We start from the raw sequence: 26,106 nt of genomic DNA, 5'->3' as shown, positions 1-26,106 counted from the left end.
GTAATGCCCTGAAATTAGGTGAGGAGCAGTGAGACCCTCTAGGGAAGGCACCAGAATCCTGTTTGGCCTTAACCCATTAGGAGGAAAAGGACCGGGGTTGTCGTCAGATATTCCTTCCTGTCTTGGAAACACTCATGTCCTTTGACTTGTTGCAAACTTGGAGGTTTGGTGCTTGTGAAGAACTAAGGGTTGCTGCAGAGGGCTGAGACTGTATTTTTCTAGTAGTGTCTGAATTTCTTTCCATCTAGAATGATATTAAATCACATAGAATTTTCTGTTTGGTCACAGGTCTCTGCCACACTTGAGAATTGTCACTGATTTGTTTGAGTTCCTTTGCCAAGTCTAAAATAGTTTTAGTCTTGTTATGAAAAAAGTGTTTAAAAAGTTTCCTGAAAAATTGGCTGGTAAAAGCAGTTTTACTAATGCAAATAAATGCAGTCAACACAAGTGCCTTGTGTATGTTACTGCCAAGTTTTACTAATTTTTTTATTTTTTAAACTAATATGGTTACTCAGGAAAGTGTAACTGTAAATTATGCATCTAGGGCAGTGGCTCCCCTGAGATTCCACTTGTTCCTTTCTGTGCTTACAACACTACATAGGGCCTACTGATGTTAGGTTCTCACAGCTCTGCCTCCTTGTGTTGCTTAGTTTGCAGGCAACCACTTCTTGGATGTTAAAATTGTGCTAAAGATTCAGCTGCAGAGAAAAGAATTTTATTTTGCATTGTCACTCATTATTTACCTTATGAGTGAGATGCAGGCTAAATTTAGCTGAGTTAAAGAGTTGTATGAAACTACTTTTCCTTAATCCATAACCATATGGTTTTATTATACTTCAGCAATAGAAACAGACTAAAGAAAATAAACTTTTAAAAAAAAATTGGATTACATAAACAAAATTATGTTCATTTCACTGTAGAGTAACCTTTCCAACTTCCCTTTCTTTCCCCATTATAAAATTTGTTATAAAATTGCAGCCTATTGTTATTTACAATTTGATCCAATAGCATTACTTTGTTTTTTTGGTTTGGTCTTACATCATAAATAAAATATCTTGATGGCTTTTTTAGTATACCTCCCTTTAAATCTATTTTGTAATGCAATACACTTCATATTCCAACAGGTCAGGGTAGGTGTTAACCTTGCTAATTCTCAGATGCTGAATGATATGTAGTATTGATATTTCAGAAGAACTTTAAAACATGATCAAAGACAAATATGGGTAATTCAGGAAGTTGTATATGTTTTTATTTTCAATCCTTACCATTTGCAAACAAATAAATATAGCTGCCTACTTGGATGCATTGTTATGACATATGCAACTTCCAAGTTTAGTGAAATAGTTCTCAAGTTCATGTTGCTGTTCTCATGTGCTGTTCATGTTGCTAATCTCATGTAATGTGCTTCTTAAGCAGTTTTTGCAAAGAGATCAGAGGTATGATCCATGACTCATCAACCTTCTCCAAAGCAAAAGTGTCTTATCAGATTTTCAACTAACCCCTAATATTTTTGAAGCAATCAGTGAATTTTGGATATCTATTTTAAGTCCTTCTGCCTTTAAATTTTTATCACTTTGTTTTCCACCTACCCATTTCTAGAAAGGTTTTTCATATATGTCCTTATTTGTAATCAGTCTCAAAGTTTATTTACTTTGGGAAGTAAAAGTAGAATTTCATTATGTTATGAAGGTAGTAGAAAGAATAATGGAAGCACAATATAGTTGAGTTTGGAAAGAACTTCTAGAGATAATAATGAATACATTAGTCAAGTCAGCCTAGAGGAAGTTGGTGAAGTCATTATCCTGTTGAGTACTGAGATGGAGAGCCTGGGAGCTCACTGAGAAGCCTATTCCAGCTTTAGCTACTCCCACAAGAGAAAAGCATCCTATGTTTAAAGCAAATTCATTTGATTTCAATTTGTTCCAAATTTTGTTTTGAGTTTTGGGGAAAAATCTGCAAGTGCTTTTGCTGGTGATTGTGTTTTATGTAGGAAATAAATTTATGGGATCTAAGTGAGAAGTATTCTACTCTGCAGATGAGAGAAAACTTCAAGGTAACTCCAAGAATCATGTTAATACTTTGAATTAAAGGCATCAAAGAACAAATCCTATTCTACAATCTTAAGAAATGGGTAGTTTACTTAGGTTTTGTTTATCCATCATTACAGATACTGAGATACACAATAAGAACACTACGCACACCAGCACACCTCCCCTCTGATAGCCTCATTTTTTTGGTACACCTGCCAGATCTTTCAGGTTGTCCTCTATCCCCATTAGAAATAACGTGTAGAATAAATAAAATTTGTGTTCAGTACATATTGTTTGGTTTCTTTTTAGAGTTTTTGGATACCTTTCACAGCTGTTGTGATTAAAATATATTTGAAAATAATGATTTTTGTGTTGTTGAACTCAGTTTTTACTTTTCATTTCTCTTCATCTTTACCATCCTGTAGGAATTATGCACACTTGGGTAAAATTTGACCTTTTGTTAATCAAACTCTTCCCAATGGGCAGGGAAACTTAACTCTCACCCCCTCCCTCCCCTTCCTTCTCCCATTCTGCCCCCAAGAAATCAACATTCCATGCTTCCTGAACCTTTTGAATTACTGTACTTGAATTCACTGAGACTTGCATTAGGAACTAAATTTGTACTTTGCAACAGGGATTTTTGAAAAAATGTTCCTTCCAAGAGGCGGAAATTCTACGTCAGCTGTATTCTTCATCGTTCCCAGACTTGTACCGCTTCAGCATTCAGTCTCTGCATTGCAAGACTGAGATGCTGGAAGCCTTTGTCATTATGCAGAGCATTAATATGCTGCAGGGCCTTATCCCACCTAAGGTACGTAGTGTTCATGTTTTACATATAATTAACATGTTGTAGATGATTTTAAGTAACAGAGTTTTGTGGAGAGGGATTCTTCAATGACCTGGAATGTCAAAGGAGATGCAGGTTAGTAAGAATGCCTTCTATTTCTTTAGAAAGTAATAGCTGTGATGTGACCTCTTTCACAATCTCACATTTGGATTTGATGTTAAGCACTGGTTTATGTTAAGCACATGGAGCATGCATTGTCAGTTTTCCTTTTTTTGTTTTTGGGTGATTCGTTATCAGTTTATATTGATTCTGTCTGATTGTTGAAGACATCTCTAAATTTATGTATGGCTAAAGATTTCTAACCTCATGTTACTAATGATTATCAAGTAGAGTTTTCAGGCTGTTGAAAATTAAAACTTAACTCAATCCTTCAGGAGCAAGGTGGGGAACTGACTCCAAAATACTTGGAAAGGCTGTACATCTTCTCTCTCATGTGGAGTGTAGGAGCATTGCTAGAGCTGGAGGACAGATGCAAAATGGAATACTGGCTTCGAAAACATGCAACAGTAAAGCTTGATCTTCCCTGCATCCCAGAAGGCAGTGAAGATACAATGTTTGATTATTTTGTGGCATCTGATGGTTAGTAACTCAGCAGGGTGATGTGGGGTAAAATTTAAAAGTTCTTTTATAATTGTGCCTTTTTTGGAGAATTAATTCAGAAGTCTTTTATAGCTTACCTTCTTTTGTGTCCCTTAGAAAGTTTTGTTTTATGGCTGTACTTTCCTGGTGGTGTTGTGTTTAGCTTTTTCCATGTTTCCAGTGAAAAGTCAGAATGTGGATATATTGACACAAAAGCTGCATGGACTTTGTGGTGATGAAATGTAAGGTGAACATAATCCTTGTCGTTGTCAAAATTTATGTAGGAAAGAGGAGTAAGCCTCTTAGATACAACTTGAGGGATTCTGTGATTAAATGATTCTATAAATTTTAGTCTGAATACACAGAGTGGGATTGCTGTGTATGTGAGACAGAAGCATAGACAGATCAGTGAACTGAATGGAAAATTAAGGAAGTGATGGCACCTAGCATTTCTAAAACATTAACTTAATTTCTTTCTTATTAGGTACTTGGATGCACTGGGATACACACATTGAACATTATGTATATCCCAGTTTTGGTACCCCAGAGTATGACTCAATTCTTGTGCCTAATGTTGACAACGTGAGAATGGATTTCCTTATTGAAACCATAGCAAAACAGGGCAAGGTACTTTTTCTATAGTTCATATCAAAGCACTGCCAACAGAACACATGACAAAAGTTTTGGATAAGTTACATTATTTAAAAGGAAGAACTTAGGGGTTTTTTTTTTAGATATAAGATGGTGTTTCCAGAAACTACTTTCATGCAAATATGCTTGAACTCTTGAATAGTCACTGTTTACAGACTTTGTCTTCTCTTCACCCCTTCGTTCTGTAGTGGAAATAACTGTAATTACAGCTGAGATCAGAATGGAACCAATATTTTCATGTGCTGATCGGAGACGGAGAAGCACATAGGTCAGGAGGCTCATTTCTGACTGCTGATTGAACTCTGCTAGCATGGGGCAGTTGCAGAATTTATGTAGCTTTAGGCTATTCTTCGCCAAAACTGTGTCACATAAGCAATTGAAATTCTACAGATACTGAGTCTCTAGATGATTAAGCCCTTTTTCAAATAATTGACTCCTTTCCTTGTTAGTGTGATTGTGCTGGATGACATGACCATTAACTGCAAATATTTTTAACTTGTCAGGCCTGCAAAAATCTATGAGACGTTAACTATTTTACTTCTACATGTCTCCTGTGAAAAGTTCACTTTACATAACTTTTCTAGTTTCTTTTCTGTTAAAAAGCTAAATGGGACTGTTGAGCCTTTGCCAAGACTCCCAGGTCCTGTGTTTCATCTTATTTCGATATTGTCTTTGTCTAGGCTGTCCTGCTAATTGGTGAGCAAGGAACTGCAAAGACTGTTATAATCAAAGGTTTTATGTCAAAATATAACCCTGAAAGGCACATAACTAAGAGCTTGAATTTTTCATCTGCAACAACCCCATTAATTTTTCAGGTATTGTAGTGATTAATCTTCTCATACAAGATAGTTGGATTCACAGAATATTCTGATAATTTGCCAGGAGGATGCTTCTGAAAGTGATTCTGAACAATAAAAAGGCACCTGTTCAAATAGTCCAAGTGTTCTAACACATGATTTAAGACTTCTGTAAAAAAATCATTCCTTTCAACTTTTTCAGTAGCTATTGAGCTGTTCTTGGACTTCTACAATAACATGCCTATTATTGTCTTCATGTTATTATGTTTTTGTGTCAAATATATCCGTTCTCACTAACTGGGAAGAGCTGTTAGATTTTGCTAAACACTATGGGTAAAATAAGTGCTACCCACAACAATCTGTCATTAAAAGTGTGTTGTCTGCAATTTAAATTTCAGTCATTACAATTACTCATTAAAAAAGTAACACATGCAGTGCAGCTGCTCTACATACAATTAGAATACTTAAATCCTGAACTGTACTGCCTGTCCAAATTTTTACCAATCTAATTTGAATTATTTCAAGTGTCTTTAATCTCCTGGCAATATATTTGGGGACTATTTTTAATGCAGTTTGGTATGCCAGGCCAAAGCACTTTCTGGACTGCAAGTGCTTTCTATAAGCTTAGTGAATCACCTATCATCTGCCTGTACAGCATAGTAGAAACTACTGACATTTTATATAATATACAAATATGTAATTTTGGTCTTAATTTCCTTAGGATTTTTTTTCTATCTATTGGGCTATAAATAAAAGGTAACATACTTTTATAAAATAAATGTACATTTAATTGGTGATAGGTGAGATTCTGATCATCAAGACATCAGAAATAGATGTGCAAGACTAGGTCAATTCTCTGTTAACAATCTAGATCAAAACATTTTGTTATGACCCGTGCTTTAAAATTACTCTAGCTTCTTATAATCTTGGTCTATCTGATGCCACTTGTGCAAGATTGGAGCCTAGGCATAGTGTAAGAATGCAGATATTTAGGTTTATACTGAAGAATAATTATGTATGGTTAAGTGAACTTTCACTTAGGATAGAGTAAATAAAAACTGGAACTTAAGAACAAAGAAATGGGAAGATAAGAACAGTAGAGGCAAGTCCACCATTAGGCAAAATTATCTAATCAAGTGTATTTATATATGTTAATTTAATTATGGATGTATGCTTTTATGAAGTACATTGATACCTGCTGGAAAGGTGTTCTAGAATTACATCTTCAATTTAATCTTTCTTGCAAGCAATCATCAATTTTGCTGATAAATTAATAAAATGAGAGAAAAGTTGGAAACCCATTCAGATTTATGAAAGCGTTAGGCATGGTTTTCTACTGTAGACACCAGCCTACTGCTGTATACCTTAAGATTTCAGACATTCTAGTTGAATTAGTGCAATTACCTCCAGCAAATGCCTTGTCTGAACCTCACTTAGTAAAATTCTATGTAACAGGAACATCAACATGTTTAAGTGATTGAATCGTGTATGAAATGAAGTGCTCTTTGTGACTGTGCTCCTAATTGCCTTTTTAACAGCGTACAATAGAAAGCTATGTGGATAAACGCATGGGCCCAACTTATGGCCCACCTGCAGGCAAAAAGATGACTGTCTTCATTGATGATGTGAACATGCCCATAATCAATGAATGGGGAGATCAGGTCAGTTTGTGGAAGAAGAAAAAAGGAGAGACAAAATTTTTTTTTTTGTTTTTATGCTTCACTGTAAAATTGGCTTATCAGTCATTCAGAATAGGGTTATTGATGTGTAGTACTTTAATTTTAAACAGTCTTTTAAAAGAACCCATCTACATTAATTTGTCAGGAATTAATTGAAAATAAATATGTTGGCAGCAAGAAGCCGTTTAAGTGTTCCTTAGAACATGCCTGTATAATTTTAATAATGTTTTTTAATGACACTTATTTTATAATTAAAAATTAGAAGTCTTTGGTACACAAATTGTGATAGCAAACTGACATTGTGGGCAATAATTAAAATAGTGTGAAACCTGAGAGCTAAGAAGTATCTTCTCTGCTTCAGACAAAATGGAAATAATCTTTATGTATATTGACAAAGTTCTTCTGAAGTACCTTGCTTTGGAAATTAATGTTAGAATTTCTATAGGAGTAAAGCTATAGGATGTACTCTCTGTAGAATTTTTTCAGCTTGTCAAACAGAAATGTAAGTTATCCCTTTATGGCTAAAGAAAAGGGTCTTGAGTGTTTTTGTATGGAAGTAGTTCTTTTATTTCTGCTTGAAAACCATGCTTGTGATTGTTACATATGAAACTTAATACAAATATTTTGTATCATTTGCAACATGATGCATTAGTTTGGGCTTGATTGAAAAAAGATGCAAAGATGCGTTAGTTTGATAGAAAAACTGGAAATTTTTTTTTAAAAGGCAGAAGTATTTCCAACAGCAATGGAAATCATGCAGCATTCAAGTGAGAGTAAATGGTCATATGAATGATTAGTTCTAAATGAGGGTAGCCATCTGCTCTCATGATTTTTATCCTTAGATTTTACCAAATGTGCTTATTCCTTGCAGTGCGGTTTTATCCTGAAGTAAATAAGCAGAGGGTTAGGGGACAAGATAGTGTTATACTCTTAGTTAGGTATTTCAGACACTTAAGTATGTTCTGTATTTCATTCAGTTGTATCTATAATATTGTCTTATATAAAATCTGGTTACTTTACAGGTCACTAATGAGATAGTTAGGCAATTGATGGAACAGAAAGGACTGTATAACCTGGAAAAACCCGGTGAATTTACCAACATTGTGGACATTCAGTTTTTGGCTGCCATGATCCACCCTGGGGGAGGTCGCAATGATATTCCACAGAGGCTGAAGAGACAATTTTCGGTGTTCAACTGTACTCTGCCTTCCAATTCTTCCATTGACAAAATTTTTGGTAAAGGGAAATTAGCTTTGTATCCATCTCGTTTTTTAAAATATTAGTTGATTTTTCCTTATCATTCTCTTTGTACACATTATTGTTAAAATTGAGGCTTAATTCTCCTCTGATTTCTTTACAAGCACATTTTTCTTCAGTAATCATTTCCCACCTGCAATGTCATTAATCTGTAATTTTTTTGGGTCCAGTCACATCTCTGAAACTATTGGTATGCTCAGATTTAATAAGAATGACATGAAGGTATTGTTTTAGTGACAGTGCTGGACAGTTGCTCAGTTGCCACTGCTGCTAAGAATAAGTGACTAAAGACTAGAATTTCACAAAGAATGGGATCATACTGATTTCAGCAGGAGATTAGTTATTCAAGGCCAGTGGAAACTATTTTATGAGAAAAAGAACATTTTTAATGTGTTGCTAATTAAAAGCTAAATGAACGTTGCGCTGGTGGCAGAATAGTATTAAGAATGGCTGAATCGAAATTTGAATATACACTGCAAAGCCATTTTAACAAATTTGAAAAGGTCTTTGGGATTGGAAAAAGAAAAGAAACAGAAGCTTCAGATAAGCATTGCTCTTGGTGTTGCGCTAACATGTCTTTGATTTGGCAATTTTTCTTTCCACAGGTGTAATTGGAGAAGGACACTACTGTAGTGAGCGGGGATTTTCAGATGATGTCAAGAAAACGGTAACCAAATTGGTTCCATTGACACGCAGGCTGTGGCAGATTACCAAGCTAAAGATGTTGCCCACGCCAGCCAAATTTCATTATGTCTTCAATCTTCGAGACCTCTCGAGGATTTGGCAAGGAATGCTGAACACTACATCGGAAGTGATCAAGGAACCACAGGTAAGTGCAGCACATCAGTGACCTTGTTATAATTAGTGTAGGAAAGGGGATGAGAGTCTATCTCAGCATTTGAATTTGCTTTGAAAAAAATGCAACCTTAGTGGGTTTTTTGAGGCAAAGGTGTTTTAGTCCAGCTTTTATTGTATATAAACTGAAATGTCAACTTTGTTTCAAAATGATGACAAAACCTGCTTCTTTTGTCACAACAGTTTGCTTCCATCTGCTTTTCTTATTACTGACAAATGCTAGTTTATTTAAAAGAAGTGAGAAAATAAGTGAGAGGCTTTAACCCAATGAAAATGCTCAACTATTGATTAAAAAATTGAACAGTTCCTCCTCTCCATTACTTGCACTTGACACTTTCAGTCACTGCCGAATTTCTGTCTAACAATTCATTCCTGGTTTATGGTTTAAAAGGAGGAAGTAGTAACAAGTATTAGTAATATTTTTTTCCACAATCCATCTTTCTTCCAGTAAAATATAATTTCACTTCTAATTATTTTAGGGAAAAGTCATTTAGAATTTTAAGCTGTGAAACATGTAGTGCTGGAAAAGCAATGGTAAATATGGAAAATTTGTTCAATATTTAGGTTATATAATCGCTTCATGTACAATGTGCCTCTCTGTTGAATAAGCTCCTGAATTCTACTGCATCTAAAATTTAAACTTTAGAATGGATTTTAATTTCTGCAGCAAAATCATGGAGCACTTAGATTATGTACATATGTAGATACACAATTAATGTCTTTTGAAGTGTAAAAACCAATTGGTCAAAATACTATTGTATAAATATACATATTAGTTCTGAGACTGGACATAGCATGTGTCAATTATACAAAGTTCTGTAGGCTGGACAAAAGGTCTTCAACGAGTACCTGGATTTTTTTCTGCTACTGTATGGTAATAGCATAGGATTAAAGTGAGTGCTGCTAGTATTAACAGCCTGACAGGTTCTCATTTTTCATCCTGTGACAAAATGGAGGGACTTTAAAGGTATATTGAATTTGGAGAAGGGATAATATAAACACTTAAACACTTTTCTTTGCTGTTATTCTCTAACTACTTCGGCTGTAGCATTGGGACTGCTATCTGTGTTTGGCATGAAATGATTTGTGCCATGATGCTTATATTTTCACCCATCTTCTACTTAAAGACCAGTTAGAAAAGTGGTTTATCAATACATTAACATGTTAACTGGTATGGATATGGTTTTAGGGCTGAGAAAATAAAATCTTCATACACCTCACTTTGGAGCACTAGATTAAAGCTTCTTCCATTGTTAACTGAATATAATCTTAAATTGCTATTGGGCAGAATAAGAAGATCAAGGTATCTCTTGTGCAAAAATCCCAAATACTATTTATTTTCTAATGTTAATTTTTTTTAATTAAGAAATGAAGGCAAATCTTTAAAGTTGGTAATGGTTTTTTGCAAGTCAAATGAGTTCCTCAGTTCAAGAGAGACATAGGGCTCCTGGAGTGTGTCTGGCAGAGAGATACCAAGGCAGTTAAGGGACTGGAGCACCTTGTTTAAGAGGAGAGACAAGGGAGCTGGGTCTGTTCAGCCTCAAAATGAGAAGACTGAGGGGAGATCTTGTGGGATTCACACTCTCTGAACAGAGAGAGCCAATTCTCTCCCTCAGGTTTTTTCCTGGAGAAGCAGAGAAAAGAATGATCAAAACAATTCTTATCTCATTTGCTGCTCCTGTTTTTGTGCGTAAGTGGAACGCATTATGGAAGATTGTTTACCTGAAGGGATTTGCTAATTGGATGCTGGTGTGAGTGTTTTGGTTTCTTGACCAATCTCTGCAAGCTGTGTCCTCACAATTGGTCAGGAGACAGTAATGAGATTTTGTTGAGTTCTTGTTCAGTTTTAGTTTAGATGCAGTGTAATATAGTATAGAATAATATAGTAAAATAAAGTAATTAATTAGCCTTCTGAATCAATGGAGTCAGATGCATCATTCTTCCCAGATGTTGGGGTCACCTTGCTAATCTGCTAAGACCTCATCAATGTCTGCCAGTATGTGAAGGGAGAGCATCAGGAGAATGGAGCCAGGCTCTGCTCAGTGGTGCTAAGCAATGGGGCAACAGGTAGAAACTGATTTACAGGTATTTCCTCCTGAATAAGAGAAATAACTTTACTGGGAGGGTGATGAAGCTCTGGAACAGGTTGCCCAGAGAGGTTGTGGAGTCTCCTTCACTGGAGATATTCAGGAATCATCTGGGTGCAATTCTGTGCCCTGTGCTCTAGGATGACCCTGCTTGAGCAGGGAGGATGACCCACTGTGGTCCATTCCAAACTGGCCCATTTTCCTTCTGTGATTCTGTGAAATGCCCCTTTTCTTATTTTATTTTTTTTTATTTTTGTATGTAGGTGCTGATAAAACTCTGGAAGCATGAATGCAAGTGTGTTATTGCTGATCGTTTCACAACCTCAGAAGATATTGATTGGTTTCACACAGCTGTGGCAAAACTCATTGAGGAGGAATTTGAAGATCCAAAAACTTTGCTGAATTGTGAAACAGATGCATTCTTTGTTGACTTCTTAAGGGATGCACCTGCAAGAACTGGTAAAGATTTACTTTAATAATCAAGGAAATGACAAGAATAGGCAAGGGGACATGATAATAATAGATACTAAGAAAAATATGTTGTAAAAATTCATAAGAAGTTCATGCATCAAAAGTGTCTGTTTTGTCCAGTGGCTTTGAAGGTAGTCTATGTTACCAGCTGTGGCAAATGTTTATCTTAGTGGGATTTCTAAGTCTGTATTGATATCCAGTTGTCTGTATAGGAGAGCCTTGCTTTCATTTACATTGGTGTGGCAGAAAGAGAGACCTGCCAAATAGTGAGCATAAGTCTTTTTTATTCCAAAATGATGAAGGAAATTTGTTAATAATGACTTGAAATGGTGGGGTTGCAGTAGTAGAAAAAGGACTGCAATGTAGATAACATGCCTTAGAAATCTGATTTAAAAAATACTGTCTTTGGGCTAATCCAATACTCTAGGAAATAACTGTTACATGTTTTTGTAACAAATGACTATTAATTCAAATTTTCCTGAATGCTATTTAAACCTCTTTAAAAATCCATATGACTTATAGCAATACCTTTGTGTCTTTCAAACAAAAACATGGTGTCACTGATCTCACTAAATGACCTTAGAATATTTATCAATTGTTGCAAAAGAACCGAAAACATTTGTTTGTGTTTAGGGGAAGATCATCTAATGATTCAGTTATCTGTGTTGGTATCATTGCAATGATGGAGAGTGGAGCAATAAGAGACTGGCATGAATGGCCAGTGCTATTTGAACCTTTCCTTGAACAATTGAAGTAGACAAAGGCAGTGACAAAAGGATGATAAAGGATAGGACATATTTCATTGGAAGGAATAAAATAGAAGTAAAAGTAAACTGGTGTAAGAAAAGAAATAATTATGGCCTTAAATAACTTGTTAAATCTCATCAGTGTGGAGAGGACTGAAATGTAGGTCAGAATGCATACTGAGAGGATGACGAGTGATCTTTAATGCGAAAATTTAAGTCCACACTAGAAATCATCATATTGAACTGAAAAATAAATGTAAAATGATAAATGTATTTCTCAAAATTATTTGCCTTTTTGTTGACAGATTAAATGTACCTGTCCTGCAGTGTGCCTTTTAGCATGGAATTTCATCTAAATGCAAAGCAGGAGACTCATATAGAAAGGCTATATTTTGCCCTCCATAGATATCAGGACCTAACCTAAATCCTGAGCCTTGAGAACCCCCTTTCTGGTTTTGGCTTTAATGAAAAGAATAACAAGCAAAATTTTGTTTTATTTGTCCCTAGAATGGCATTTAGTATTTCCCATTATGGTGGAAGTGAAGGAAGAGCAGGACCTTGATTTCTAAGCTCTTAAATATTAACAATGGCATCTGACATTGACTTCAAAGAGCCCTATGCTCAGATTAGGAATATGTTTGCTGGTACTACATAATCTTTTTGTCTCTGGATTGCAAAAGCACAATATGTTTGTCCCTGAGAGGAATACATGATGACTTAGATCTTAGTCAACTTCTAGATCTTAGCTTCAAAGGAATTGTTGGTGGTGCTAGTGATCTCAAGACCCTCCACCTATTCAGAGGTGTTTTTATCAGTTGGTTTTGACATTGTTTAGTACTTGTGATTATGAATCTTGAGACTGAGCAGGACTTGAAAATAATACATTTTGCTGGCTGCCTCTCTAAATAATGGAAAAGTCTGTCTTTTCTTAGGTTTTGTACTTGATTATACTGTCCTTGGACATTAATAATAAAACTGCAGGAACAGAATTAAGATGATATAATTATTTTAAGTGTTTCAAAATTGTAAAAGTATCATGCAGTTTAAGTCCTTGATGTATTTCTTATTAGTTTCTTATCAGCTGCTAATTTGTTTAAATATCTTATTCAACGTGTAAGAAATTGATTTCCACCTGGAATACTTTAGTTTAACCAGTGCTTTTACAGGTTAAAATAAGAAGTCAATTGATTTAATTAGATTTTAATCTAGAGGAGTGTTCATATGCAGAAGCAATTTTGAGCTAAAAATTCTGAAATTAAGATGACTTCAAGCAAACAAAAAATGCAATATAAAGGACAGCTGAAAGATAATTAATAATTTTCGTATTTTGAGAGAGTAGGTTCTGTGGTAAAATGTGTTTTTCTTAAAATATGTTTTTAAATATGTATTTCTGGGTTTTAGTTTTGTTATTGCTTTTCTGTTGTTTTTTCCTTTGAAACTGCATGAGCATTAGAAAGGTGCAATGGAAAGGAAATGGAGAAAAAATTTGAAACAAGAAAAAAGTTATAGACAGTATATAAGTACAGTTGAATTTGGTTGGGGGTTGGAGTTCTTTTCCCCACCTTTTTGTCCCTTACCTTCACACTGGCTTCTAGTGCTTTACTAAGCCTTAGGGAAATACTTATTTTACTGGGATGATTTATGTCATTGATTTTAATTATACCAATTAGAGAGAATGTTCTGAATTATATATTTCTTCAGCAAGTTAGGAGAGGCTTAACAAAACTGACTGATTTGGGAGAACTGGAAAAATACATCCTATAGCATATATAGATCATGAAATCCTGAAACAAATTGAGCTAAATGTATGTAAAAAAGAGCAAAATGTACTGTACTAGTATTATTTTTGAGGAAATCTAAACCACCAATCAAAAACCCGTTGATATCTGCCTGCTGGCTTTGTGTCAATGAGATTTGTCAGGTATTTTTAAATGAAATATGGTCTGGATGAGAAGTGAGATGGATTGAAAATTGCTGAATGGTCAAGCCCAGACAGTGGTGATCAGTGCCTCAAAGTCTAATCAGAGACCAGTAACTAATGATGTATCCCAGGGGTCAGCTCAGGGTCCAGCCATTCTCAACATTGTCATTAGTGGTCTGGGTGATGGGGCAGAGTGAACCCTCAAGCCAGTTCCCAGATGACACAAAACTAGGAGGAGTGGTTGATATGCCAGAGGTTCTGCTGGCTTCCAGATGATAACTTAACTAGAACTTCAAAATGTTCAACAAAGGGAAGTGCAAAGTCCTGGACCTGGGGAGGAAAGGTCCCATGCAGCAGTATACACTGGTAGTCACCCATCTGCAAGTCAGCTTTGCAGAAATGGACTTGGAGGTGCTGGTTGGCACAGCCTGAACACGAGCCAGCAGTGTACCCTTGCAGGAAGAAAAAACTAGTGACATCCTGAGCTGCATTAGAGGAAATGCAGCCAGCAGCCCAAGGGAGGTTGTCCTTTGCCTTTTTCAGCACTCGTAAGGCCACAGCTGGAGTGCTGTGTCCGAGTCTGGGCTCCCCAATACAAGCAAGACGTCGATATACTGGATAAAATCTATTGAAGAACTTGAACATCAGTTATCACTTTTTTTTTTTCCTTACTGTGGCAGTCTGTCCAGAGATATTGTGGAGTCTGTCTTTGGACGTATTCATGAGCCACCTGAGCATGGTCTTGGGGAACCAGCTCTGGGTGGCCCATCTGGAGCAAGGGGTTGGACCAGACAACCTTCAGAGGTCCCTGATGATCTCAACTTTTCTGTAATTTTGTTTGCTGTAGGAATTCTTATGAATGAAAGCATGTCACCTTTCAGCATGATTAAGGTTTTGAATGGAAAAATGAGGCAGCAGTGCTGTTACCTCCTTTCTTTGAGAGTTGACTTGCACCTTTTATATTGCCTAAGGAAACAAATGTATGCTAATTCACAATGAATATATTTTTTTGTTGTGGCAGTTATTAATTTCAAGAGTACAGTTTTTCTTGTGCAATTATTTAATCAATTTAGACTGTTTTTCCTTTACAGAAGAGATTATTTGCAGTTTTTAACTGCAATACTTATTTACCTTCATTCTCTGGTGCTACTTTTTTTCCAAGCACCTAAACAAGTATAATTTTTCATCATTCAAGTTCCAGATAAAGATGGCTATTTAGGTTTTTTTCTCATTTTGTCTTTAAAAATTACATTGCGGAAATTACCATTTCTTGCAGGTAGGGTGTACTCAGCACTCTCATATGTACATCTAATATATAATGCTATGTATAATAAACCTCCTTCTGGGTGGTGAAACTTCTAGTTATCTTCGCTTACTTATCCCCTCATTGAACCATTGTCAATTATTTAAACTGCTAAGGTTTTATTACTTGCTTTTTGTTCTAGATGAGAAACCAGAGGAAGCTGATTTAGATATTCCCAAAATCTATGAACCAATCTCCTCATTTCATCAGCTACGGGATCGTTTAAATAAGTTTTTGCAAGCATACAATGAGAATGTTCGTGGTACTGGAATGGACATGGTTTTCTTTGAGGATGCTATGGTTCATTTAGTCAAGGTACAGTCTTGCTGGATTGCCATTTGTTGTTGTTCACTTGTCCACATCTCCTTTGAGTAGAGGTATGCATGAATCAAGGTAAATTACTTCTGAAACTGCAGCAACTAATTTATTGCTATCAAATATTTGATCTGTCACACTGTGACTAGGTATTAAAACCTATTAAAAACTCTTTAGAAAATGCACCAGATGGAACTATTCTTTTATACCTATCTTTTATGTTTGGTGGGGTCATGGTGCTAGCTATTCTAATTCTATTTCAACCTTCCTTCTTAATTCTTCTGGGAGCCCTTCCTGTCTTTGGAGAGTCAAATGAAATTCAGGTTAAGACATAATTGGTTGCTTCTGAAGGAGTACGCACAGCAGAGTAGGAATTAATGTAGTCCAAAATTCTTTTGTAGATCCACAGTATGCTCACTACTTTTAAAGTTCTTTTGAATATGGATTGGAGCTGACCATAACTTTCAGCAGAGCACAGCTTGATATGATTGTTCACACAGAATAGGCCTCATACAAAGGAGAGCATATATATATATATTTTTCTTTAACGCTAGAACCCCTATTGTCTAGGTTGAATACTGAGGTTTTCGGTATTTTTTAAATTATTAAGAACTGTATATGCAATTGCATCTTCCCCCCAAATACACTATTAAATATCAAAACAATTTAAATTTAATTATAGTTGAAAAACACATCTGCTACTTTCAAAATTTTTGGGTGAATTCTTGTTATTTCACAAAATTAGTCTTTCTTTCTAAGGTTTACTGCAAAATTAATGATGTTCTGCTCTGGATTTCTTTAGGAAAATTGTAAATAATCATCACACTCACCAAAAAGTTTCTCATTTATTTCTAGGAAAAAACTATATAAGTTTAGGATGCAATAATTTTTTTTTCTCTGTACAGCCGTGTGTCATCAGAAATATCTTTGGAGTAGCTAGATGGTAAATACCTGAAATATTTTATTAGTATTTGTTTGGGTAAAATGATAATTTTATGCTTTATACAAAATGCTTTGCTTGGATAAGAAGTGTTTCTATGACTCTAAATTCTTGAAAACAGGAACAATTTGTAGACCTGAGACAGCTTCTAAGAGAAAGTGAGATAGGCACAGTTGAGGTAATGCCTAATCTAAGCTGACATAATATGACTTGAATGAGTTAAAGTTGAGGGATATCTTAAATAGAGAGCAAAGTTTCCAATTAACAGCTTGTGTGCCTCTGCCTGGAACAGATCTAACAGCCATTATTAAAATAGCTATATGAGTGATATTGCAAGGGTATTGTGCAAATAAAATTTTCTTTCTCCGGTTAAATAATAAAGCTTAGAGTAAGCCTTAATACTTGATTTTATCTTATGAAACATTAACCGATGGAAAACAACAAATACATTGCATTCAACATGTAAAATAAATAGCTTTGAAATTTGAGGAAATCAGCATGACTATCTTTAATAGCTTAGAAAGAGGTAACTCAGAGGAAGGGCAAGTAAATAAGTGTCCCAGGTTGTTTACTGACATGATGGAATTCTGGAGTCATCAAAGAACTGTTCAAGATAATAAAGAGAACAGAAGCCAATCCTGTGCATCATTGCTTGTATGGAGGAGACCAGCTGCTAACCAGCTGGCTGGTATTATTGTGTCTTTGAGAGGGAATTGGCTCTGTGCTGCTCTGGATTTTAATGTAGGCTCTTCTGGGTACTTTGAGGGTCTGTCCACTTGCAACTGATGGGCTGCCGTGTTTCATGGCATTGTTTTTGGCTGTGGGCATTAGGACGAGGGCTGTATGCAGTTCACAATTACTGCTGAAATTTTCTTTTGCTCTGAATTCTAAAGGCTCTGTTTGTTTACATTGCACACTCCTGAATTGAAGGGAAATGTGGAGCAGTAGGAAGCTACTGCCTTTTGATTTAAAAGATAAATAATGGAGTGGGAAAGAAATGTTCATCTAATTGGGAGATGTTTCACTGTGATCAAATATTCTTACTTGATACTGTGCATTTTTACAGTCAAGTAAATGAGAAGAGTAACGAGTTTTGTTATAAAGGCAGTAGTATTATCTGCTGCAGAGATACTGAAGACTCTTTGTGCCGAATTTAACACGCCTGGGACATCCTGTCCTTGAGGTCACAATGAGAGGACATGGTGAGATGAGTCTTACCCGAGTTATCCAGAGGTCATGGTATTGGGGAAATGATTTCTTTCTCAATTTTGATAATCCCTCATGCCTTGATAGAACATTACTAAGAAATCACAGCTGAGATTTACTTGCACTTTGTGGGAGATGTAATTCTACTGATAACTGAACATGCATAGTGATGGAATCAAGTGGTTGCTATACTATTTGACAGGTCGACACTAAATATTGTAAAGTACAAATGTCCACAGAATCTAATAATAGTCACAGACTCCTTTAATTAAACCTTAAAATTTTAACTTGCTCTTCATTTCTAATATAACTTTTTCAATGTGTTAGCATGGAATTTTTGAATGTGTGACTCTTACACATTGCAGCAATAAATGACTGGTATATTACACAGATTTCCCGTGTGATTCGCACTCCTCGTGGAAATGCTCTCTTAGTTGGAGTTGGTGGCTCAGGAAAGCAGAGCTTGACGAGACTGGCATCCTTCATAGCTGGCTACGACACATTCCAGATAATGTTGACAAGGTGAGCATTACCTGAAATTTAAATAAATAAGAACTTTGTGTTTTAAGTCTTCCTATAAATAAAACAACCTCGCATTCTCTGCTTAATGTAGTCTGATCACCATCACATAGAGAGGAAGGACATGACAATCCTTTGAAACTTACTAGATTTGCTTGATTTTCTACAATAATTGTGAATTTTTACTGTCTTTGGAGTGGGAAATTATTTTGTTTCTTTCACAGAAAGAGGGAATTTGACACCGCCAGTATTCTATCTTTACATCTTTGCACAGTATATTAAATGGTACTGAAAATATTTTTAGGTTATCTATCCAAAAGGCCTTTATAAATTATTCTTGTAACTGAAATACTGTCATCTGAGGACATTGAATCTTTATCCCTGCCCTCTAATTTGTTAGATCTTCAGTATCTATCAGTATTTTGACAACCTTTTCCAAGTACATTTTTGCCTTATTTCTCATTGTTTAAACCAATGTGGTTTCTTTTGAAATAAAGATTAAAAAAAAGTTGTAAATCCTTCTCTGAATGCCTCAGAATGAATACCATCCCAACTGTCTTAGGACAGGTCAATTTTGCTACTCAAATGTCATTTTAGAGAAGTGAAATTATTTTAAATATTTTGCAGGTGTGTTGGCTGCAGAAGAAATTGTGGGAATGTCACATGTGGAAATGTCCCTTATCATGGGTCTCATCAGAGGATCTATCTGAAATAAGCACCTTTTTGCCTTAAGTTCCAAGACATTGTTCTTAACTTCAATTTGCTTGGGTTTTTTTTTTTACCCTTTTGGTCAGAACACTTTTTTTAAAAGAGATGAGTATTTGTTCAAATAACGTTTTTTTTTTTTGGTAGATCATACAACACTTTAAACTTGATGGAAGATCTGAAACTCTTATACAGATCAGCAGGACTGCAAGGCAAAGGCACCTGTTTTATTTTTACAGACAATGAGATCAAAGATGAGTCTTTCTTGGAATATTTGAACAATGTTTTGTCATCAGGAGAGGTAAGATGATCAATTTTCTGCTTTTTAAAATTCATAATTCTGAGGTAAAATAACAGAGTTTATTTGAATATTTTGTTATAAGTCAATGCGTACACTTCCAAAAACTAGAACTCAAGTGCTTTTTGTCATTGAAGTATTATTAAAAATGCAGTCTACAAAATCTACAGAATCCTGGGTTAGACTGGGCAAAGCTAGCTCAAGGAACATGAGAACAGCTTAAAAAAAGTAAAATTTAAGCTTGAGAAATATTACTGATGTTTTAAAAAGTTGTCTGTTAAATTAACTATTAGTGTACAGTTAGTTTTTTTTATTGTAAATTCATGTCCAGAATTGATGGATTTTATTGATTTATTTTACTTATTATTTTAGGTTTATGTTTCAGAGTAATTGCTACTAATTATTAGAATATAAAGAGAAGGAATGAAAGCTATTGGAGGGTGGGATTTAAAATTTACAGCAAGTTAGGTTTCAGTCTATTTAATGGAATAACTTCATTAAAACTTATTTAAAGAAAGGAGTTCGGGGGTGCAAATAACTTCAGTGTCTGAGATGTATGTCCCTTCCTACAATGCTGTGTATTAAAAGAACATTGTGCAATATCCTTTATTGTGGATCATCTCAAAAAGCACAAAAAAATCTTCCTTCTTCCCAAAGGTGTCAAACTTATTTGCACGTGATGAGATAGATGAGATCGTTAGTGACCTCATTCCCTTCTTCAAAAAGGAACATCCACGAAGACCTCCAACCAATGAAGCTCTGTATGACTATTTCATGGCCAGAGTCCGTCAGAACCTTCACCTAGTTCTTTGCTTTTCACCAGTTGGTGAAAAATTCCGAAATAGGGCCCTGAAGTTCCCTGCTCTCATTTCTGGCTGCACTATAGATTGGTTCAGCCGATGGCCTAAGGATGCTCTGGTGGCAGGTACGTGTAGGTTTTATCTTTGCAGATACATAATTTTCTGATCAGTGGTCATGCAGCTATTTTGTGTTGAATTTTGCAAGAAGAAGCTTACTTGATTCTAAAATTTGATTTAGATATTTTCTTCTTTAAGGCCTGTTTTATTAAGCTATTGAAATATTTCTAACAGAGGAATGGTTTTGAACACAGTTTAAAGAAAAATTCCCCATGAAGATGTCTTAAAAGTATTTGTAAAGAAGGCAGAGATGCTACTAAAGAAAGAGATTCTTTGTGAATGTGTCTGTGATAGGGCATGCAGAGGAAGGCTGTGATTACCCAGTCCCTGGTAGGTAGCAGCTAGGTTCAGAGTGAAAAAGCAGTTGCACACTTTGGAGATGAAGAATGACAAATCCTTGGCTATACTTTTTACTGAGAGGTGTGGAATAATATTCAGAATCTGATGGTGAAGAGTAAAGAAGAATTGGTTTTCAGAAGCTGGGTGAAAGCCAAGATACTACATGCTGATTTGTTTTATAGTGACTTGTTTATAAGCTAAGATGTTTTTATAGATTTTTACTAACATTTAGGCTTTCTTTCTTTCCTAAGTGTCTGAACACTTCCTGTCCTCATTTGATATGGACTGCACTGCTGATACAAAGAGGGAAATTGTGCAGTGTATGGGCTCATTCCAGGATGGAGTGGCAGAAAAGTGTTCTGATTACTTTCAAAGATACAGACGTTCTACACATGTGACTCCCAAATCCTACTTGACCTTTATTCAGGGATATAAAACCACATACAAAGAAAAGCATGCTGAAGTGCAAATATTATCAAACAGGTAAACTCAGGTTACTTGTGTTTTTCTGTAGTTTTCTTCCCCAGGTAGGTATATTCTGATATGCTTCATTTCAATTCATTGCTTGTCTCCTCACACAGCAAAGAAAAGATATTTTTAATTCCTAAAATTATGTGAAAGTGTAACTCATTCAAATATTGTAGTTGCTCTTGTCATATAAGATAAGAACTATATATATTTGGTGGGGGAGGGAGGGAAGAGTAGTGGTTAGTGGAAAAATAGAGGTAAAGGGAATATGAGGTGAATATAAATTATGCCCATGTGTTTTCACACATGAGTGTGTGAAAAGTAAAAGATGACATGTACATTCAATATCATAATATATTAATAATAGCATTTAATTTGCCAGTTGGCAACTTTTGTTTCCTTGCTGAACACTTGTAACCTCCTGTTATGAACATGTAAGGAATATCCTAAGTGGTTTTGTGAACACAGAGCCTCACTTAGACTCCTGAGCTTTTTACTTGTACATTATTAAGGTGGTTTTGATATACTTATTCCTATTTTCAGATGCTTTATTAAATTTATGATATCTATTTGCAGATTTATCTTCATGTCAGGAGCACCCAACTATAATGTAAAATTAGCAATTAGTGTATCAGTTGGTATCACCCTTAAGAAAAACTGCCTTCTCAGTTTTGAAAGATTGTTAATAAGAGCTGGAAACCTTAAAGAAAGGCTTAGACTTGTTTATTTGGTTTTGAAACATTCTGTGTCTTCCAAGTAAAATCAATTTTGAAACCTGTAGTTGTGTTAGGGGTGAAGGCTTGTAAAACAGAAGGATGTTGCCCTGTTTTCTACCTTCAGATTTACCAAGTTAGTTCTCGAAGTCCAGTTTCTTCCCCTTAAACTTAGTTGCACTGTCTGAATTTGTTGGGGGTTTCACTTTGTTTGTTCTCCTGCATTTGCTAGCTGTCCAAGTACTGCATAGCCTTTGCAATAGCAGTCTCTGTAGAGGCCTTTTAAACTTGTCTGAGAAGTCCCAAGTGAAGAATTTTTGATAGAAAAAAAAGCACTGTTGAAGGGACGTTTTAATGCTGAGTTAGAGAAGTCTTATCTTCTGTAACATTCATTCAATTCTATTTTTCTTTTACTCTCTTTTGTTTGGTCTTGGTTTGTTTTTAGTTTCCACTTCAAATAAAAAATATTGATTGGTTATAATTTTCAGAATTTTGGTGATCAGGAAATGCTTTCTGTTGTACAGAACTCAGTTCTTTGATTATTGACTCAAGAGGGACAGTGACATTTATAGAACCAACATGTAGGATTTTATGCGATGATAAAGGCATACTGTTTGATCAGAAGTGGGTAAAATTTCAAGCCACAAGCTTTATTAATGTACTTTATTGTCCACTTTATTGATTCTGAAGATATCAGAAAGGCAATAGGTCTTTTCCAAGTTTTATTTTTGGTGTAAAACATCATTTGCAAATTGTTCCTTCTGATTGATGTGATTCATTATATAGATGGAAAGTAGAGTGTAAATTACACAGTGAATGAGATGCTTTTTATTTTGCTTTTTAACTTCAGAATAAACACTGGTCTGGAAAAATTGAAAGAGGCCTCTGAGTCAGTGGCTGCTCTAAGCAGGGAGCTGGAGGTGAAAGAAAAGGAACTTCAAATTGCCAATGAAAAAGCTGACATGGTATGTTAAGCCTTCAAAGTATATTGCAGTTGGATTTTTTTTTCTCCTTTTATTCCTTCTATTTTGAAAAGATTAATCAATTAAAGTGAAGTTAAGTGTTGGAAAGAAAGGGTCTTGGAGAAAATTTATGGTATTTGATTTTTCTGGAATTGGAAAGATATGATTTTATTAAAAAAACTTCTTTTAACTGTGGCATGCGGCTTTTCTCACGTTCTAGGTATTGAAAGAAGTTACTGTGAAAGCACAGGCAGCTGAGAATGTGAAGGGTGATGTTCAGAAAGTGAAAGACAAAGCCCAAGCTATTGTAGACAGTATCACAGTTGACAAAGCCATTGCTGAAGAGAAGTTGGAGGCTGCCAAGCCTGCTTTGGAAGAGGCAGAGGCAGCCTTACAGGTTAGTACTTGGACCATGTACAACATTGCCACTAAGAAGGTGGATGTCTTTGAAACACAAAATTGCAGATGCATTGCATAGCTCTTCACTTGACAGAAAACAAATATATGTGTTTTGAGGCTTTTTAGGTTCTATTTTGTTTTTCTTTTTTCATGTGAGTACCGACCCCAAAATAGCCAGTTTTTAGAAAAGGGCAAGTTTTCATTTTCTTTGAAACTGTAATTTGAATATATTTATCTTTGTCTGCTCAGCTGACCTTATAGGAGGATATGCCTCAAGACATTTTGCTGTGAGCAGAATTAGTGGAATCTGAAATATACATGTTAGATGCTAGCAGGCAGCTCACATCTCAAGAAACAGATAAGTATGAAGGAAAAACCTGAAGGATAGATACACCTCAAAGGGTTTTATGTAGATTTGCTGGAAATTACACCTTTCCATTTGAGATGCTGCCAGCAGTTGTGATGGTTAAAGACTGATTTAAAGGAACGGCATGATTAGCTTTGAAATCTAGTGTGGAAGAATTTTTATGCATCTTCTGAATGTAAGTCTTCATTTTGAGTGAAAGATGTTTAACAGCCTCTGACTGCCATGATGCTTAAAGGACAGAGTGCAAAAGTCTAAATGAAGCTTGATGACCTGACAGCTGGGAAGAGTGAAATATGGGAGAAGGTTTGTATTATAAGACCCTGATATATAGCCCCAGGAAAAAGGTTAAAGAGCTAGCAACGACAAAACAGCAAACCTGGTAGTGGGCAAGCATTCTGACAGGTGAAAAAATAAGCAATGTTAATTAGTCAGCATCTGCAGTATAAAGAGAGCACCAGTATTGTGTGTCTGGACCTGTATCTTATTAAAGATTGCTTTTAAGTAAAATGGCTGAACCAAAACAATTCTGCTCTTCTTGAAATGTAGGGTGCTAACAAATGAAAACGTGACCTCAAGAAAAAGTGATGCTGGCATTATTGTAAACTTCTCAATGGGAAAAAGTATTTGGGCTTAATCTTGAATTTCTTGAATTTTCTATAATAAATTGCTTTGCCTAAGTCTAAAGGGGAAATGCAAACTATCATAAAAAGAGACCTAGCAGAATGTGTCTATGTATTCTCAGCATGCATTCATTCATTCATTCATTCATTCATTCATTCATTCATTCATTCGCTCCCTTAAGCAAGAATCTTCTCTGTATGGGTCTGCATCTTTCAAAAAATGAATCTTATAATCATTACAGATTTGCAAATCGAGCTAGGGATTCCTATAGTAGAATTATGCTTGCAGAGTAGATAAATGCCTATTAAAATATTTTGTAAATAGAAAAGTCCTTACCCCGTTGAAAAAAGTGATTAGGTATTTTACTCAATTTTTAATATATTTTAAAAATGATAAATGCTACGTTAAGAGAAAGGCAAGTACACAACATCTTATAAGCATTTCTAAACATATAGTGAGATTAGATTTTTAACGTTTGAGTAAGAATTGTCAGAGTTCAGTCAAACTTTGTTGCACTTTGCCCTGTAATAAATGTAGCACATAAAATGCATAACTATAGACAAGTAAATAAATGCATAAAATTTAAATGTAACAATTTTGCCACAATTTGTATGTTAGCAAAAAAAGGCTGAGCTGAATTTCCTAAGAGTCGCTAAGAAAACGCTGATTAAAATTTTCCCTCAGATATCTGGAAAATCTCTGGTGAATTATTTGGTGCACTCTGAACCCAACAAGCAGCAACATATTAAAGGGAAACAAAGGCTGGCAGAGGGAAGGGACCTGGGTAGTCTGCAGTGCTTTGAAGTCCCTTTATTGAAGTATAGACACAAGTAATTAAAATCTGCCTCCATGAATTCCCAGTGAGGCATGTGCTAGACTAGTAGCAAGATGTCATGACACTCGCAGTAATCTGTTGCTTACTGTTTGGGCTGTCGTGTACTTGGACTGATTAAACTGCCTGATTAAACTGTAAATAAGCAAAGCTTCTGCTCAGAGTTGTGTGTGTTGTAGGAGCGAGTCTGCCCATCAGCTGTTCCCATTGTTCAGTGGTTTTGTTGCTTTGTATGGGGTGCAGTAAACACTGCTGCTCAAATCAATTCTTCTCTAAGGAGACATCTTCAGCAGATTTTTCTGATAAGCCTTTTCCGGTTCATGATGTAGAGTTATGAGTTACAGTGTTAGACTTACACCCTAGATTTATTTAGCCTTACTCATGAAGGCCTAGGTTTTCATACCTTATTTTAATATATTTTTCTTGCAGGCCTGCTTCTACGCCAGGAATATTCCTGGTAAGATGTATTAGAAGGTACAAACATATGCATATACCAGGCCTTCTCACTGGTTTCTTTAATTCACCTTCATTTGCTGGGTGTCAACAAAAAGTATTTCCTTTCTAGACACAGTTTCTGGTCAATATGTTTGCATTTAAAAAACGAGTAAAATTTCAAGATATTTCTGGTTTTCTCTTTTTTATTGTCAAAACAGTTCATGGTCATTTTGAGTTTTAAGGTGCTGCTGTGGAGGTGCTGTGCTGATGTTTTCTAGGAGTTGATAGGAGTTAGTAGTGAAAATCTGATGGGGGGGGTGCTTCTAGCTTCATGCTTTTTAGACATAAAAAGAACATATGTATTTTTATTTTTTCTCCCATTGATTAATACTGTTGGTGAGCTTATGCTCCACGTTTTATTAACTAAACAGAAGAAGTAATTGCTTTGCCCTTTGTTTTCAATTCCTAGACAATAAAACCCGCAGACATTGCCACCGTGCGCACACTGGGCCGGCCTCCTCACCTCATCATGCGCATCATGGACTGCGTGCTGCTGCTCTTCCAGCGCAAAGTCAACCACGTGAAAATTGATCAGGAAAAATGCTGTACTGTCCCATCGTGGCAAGAGTCACTCAAGCTGATGACAACAGGGAACTTCTTACAGAGCCTACAGGTGCTTGTGCAATTTTTTTTTTTTTTTAATAATGTATGAAAATAAGGGACAATGTTTTCTCTGGTGCTCATAGGAGAACAAATGTGCACGGGAAATCACACAATAGATCTGAAATGTTAAGGGCTTAAGAATAAATATGTCAGAATGAAATAAACTTTAATCCTACTTGCAAAT

At 35.6% G+C, this 26,106-nt stretch overlaps 1 protein-coding gene across 1 annotated transcript in view; it reads left to right on the top strand.

Annotated features, from left to right (window-relative positions):
• DNAH5 (dynein axonemal heavy chain 5) overlaps positions 1–26,106 on the top strand; it is a gene marked incomplete at both ends in the record, with an annotated part of 116,085 nt that overhangs the window by 62,617 nt on the left and 27,362 nt on the right. The window contains 16 exons of the mRNA XM_084220613.1: positions 2,665–2,841; positions 3,252–3,456; positions 3,941–4,083; positions 4,788–4,922; positions 6,443–6,565; positions 7,606–7,819; positions 8,446–8,669; positions 11,046–11,241; positions 15,366–15,538; positions 18,076–18,206; positions 19,056–19,209; positions 19,864–20,131; positions 20,714–20,945; positions 22,494–22,608; positions 22,826–23,002; positions 25,729–25,932. Of these exons, the coding sequence (XP_084076739.1) occupies positions 2,665–2,841; positions 3,252–3,456; positions 3,941–4,083; positions 4,788–4,922; positions 6,443–6,565; positions 7,606–7,819; positions 8,446–8,669; positions 11,046–11,241; positions 15,366–15,538; positions 18,076–18,206; positions 19,056–19,209; positions 19,864–20,131; positions 20,714–20,945; positions 22,494–22,608; positions 22,826–23,002; positions 25,729–25,932 (2,871 nt within the window). The remainder of the gene's footprint in view (positions 1–2,664; positions 2,842–3,251; positions 3,457–3,940; positions 4,084–4,787; positions 4,923–6,442; positions 6,566–7,605; positions 7,820–8,445; positions 8,670–11,045; positions 11,242–15,365; positions 15,539–18,075; positions 18,207–19,055; positions 19,210–19,863; positions 20,132–20,713; positions 20,946–22,493; positions 22,609–22,825; positions 23,003–25,728; positions 25,933–26,106) is intronic.

This window comes from Fringilla coelebs (genome assembly GCF_963513975.1).
Source record: "Fringilla coelebs genome assembly, chromosome: 1".
Lineage (NCBI taxonomy): Eukaryota > Metazoa > Chordata > Aves > Passeriformes > Fringillidae > Fringilla > Fringilla coelebs.
Note: the sequence above shows the minus strand (reverse complement) of the source record. Positions and strands in the feature narration are given on the sequence as shown.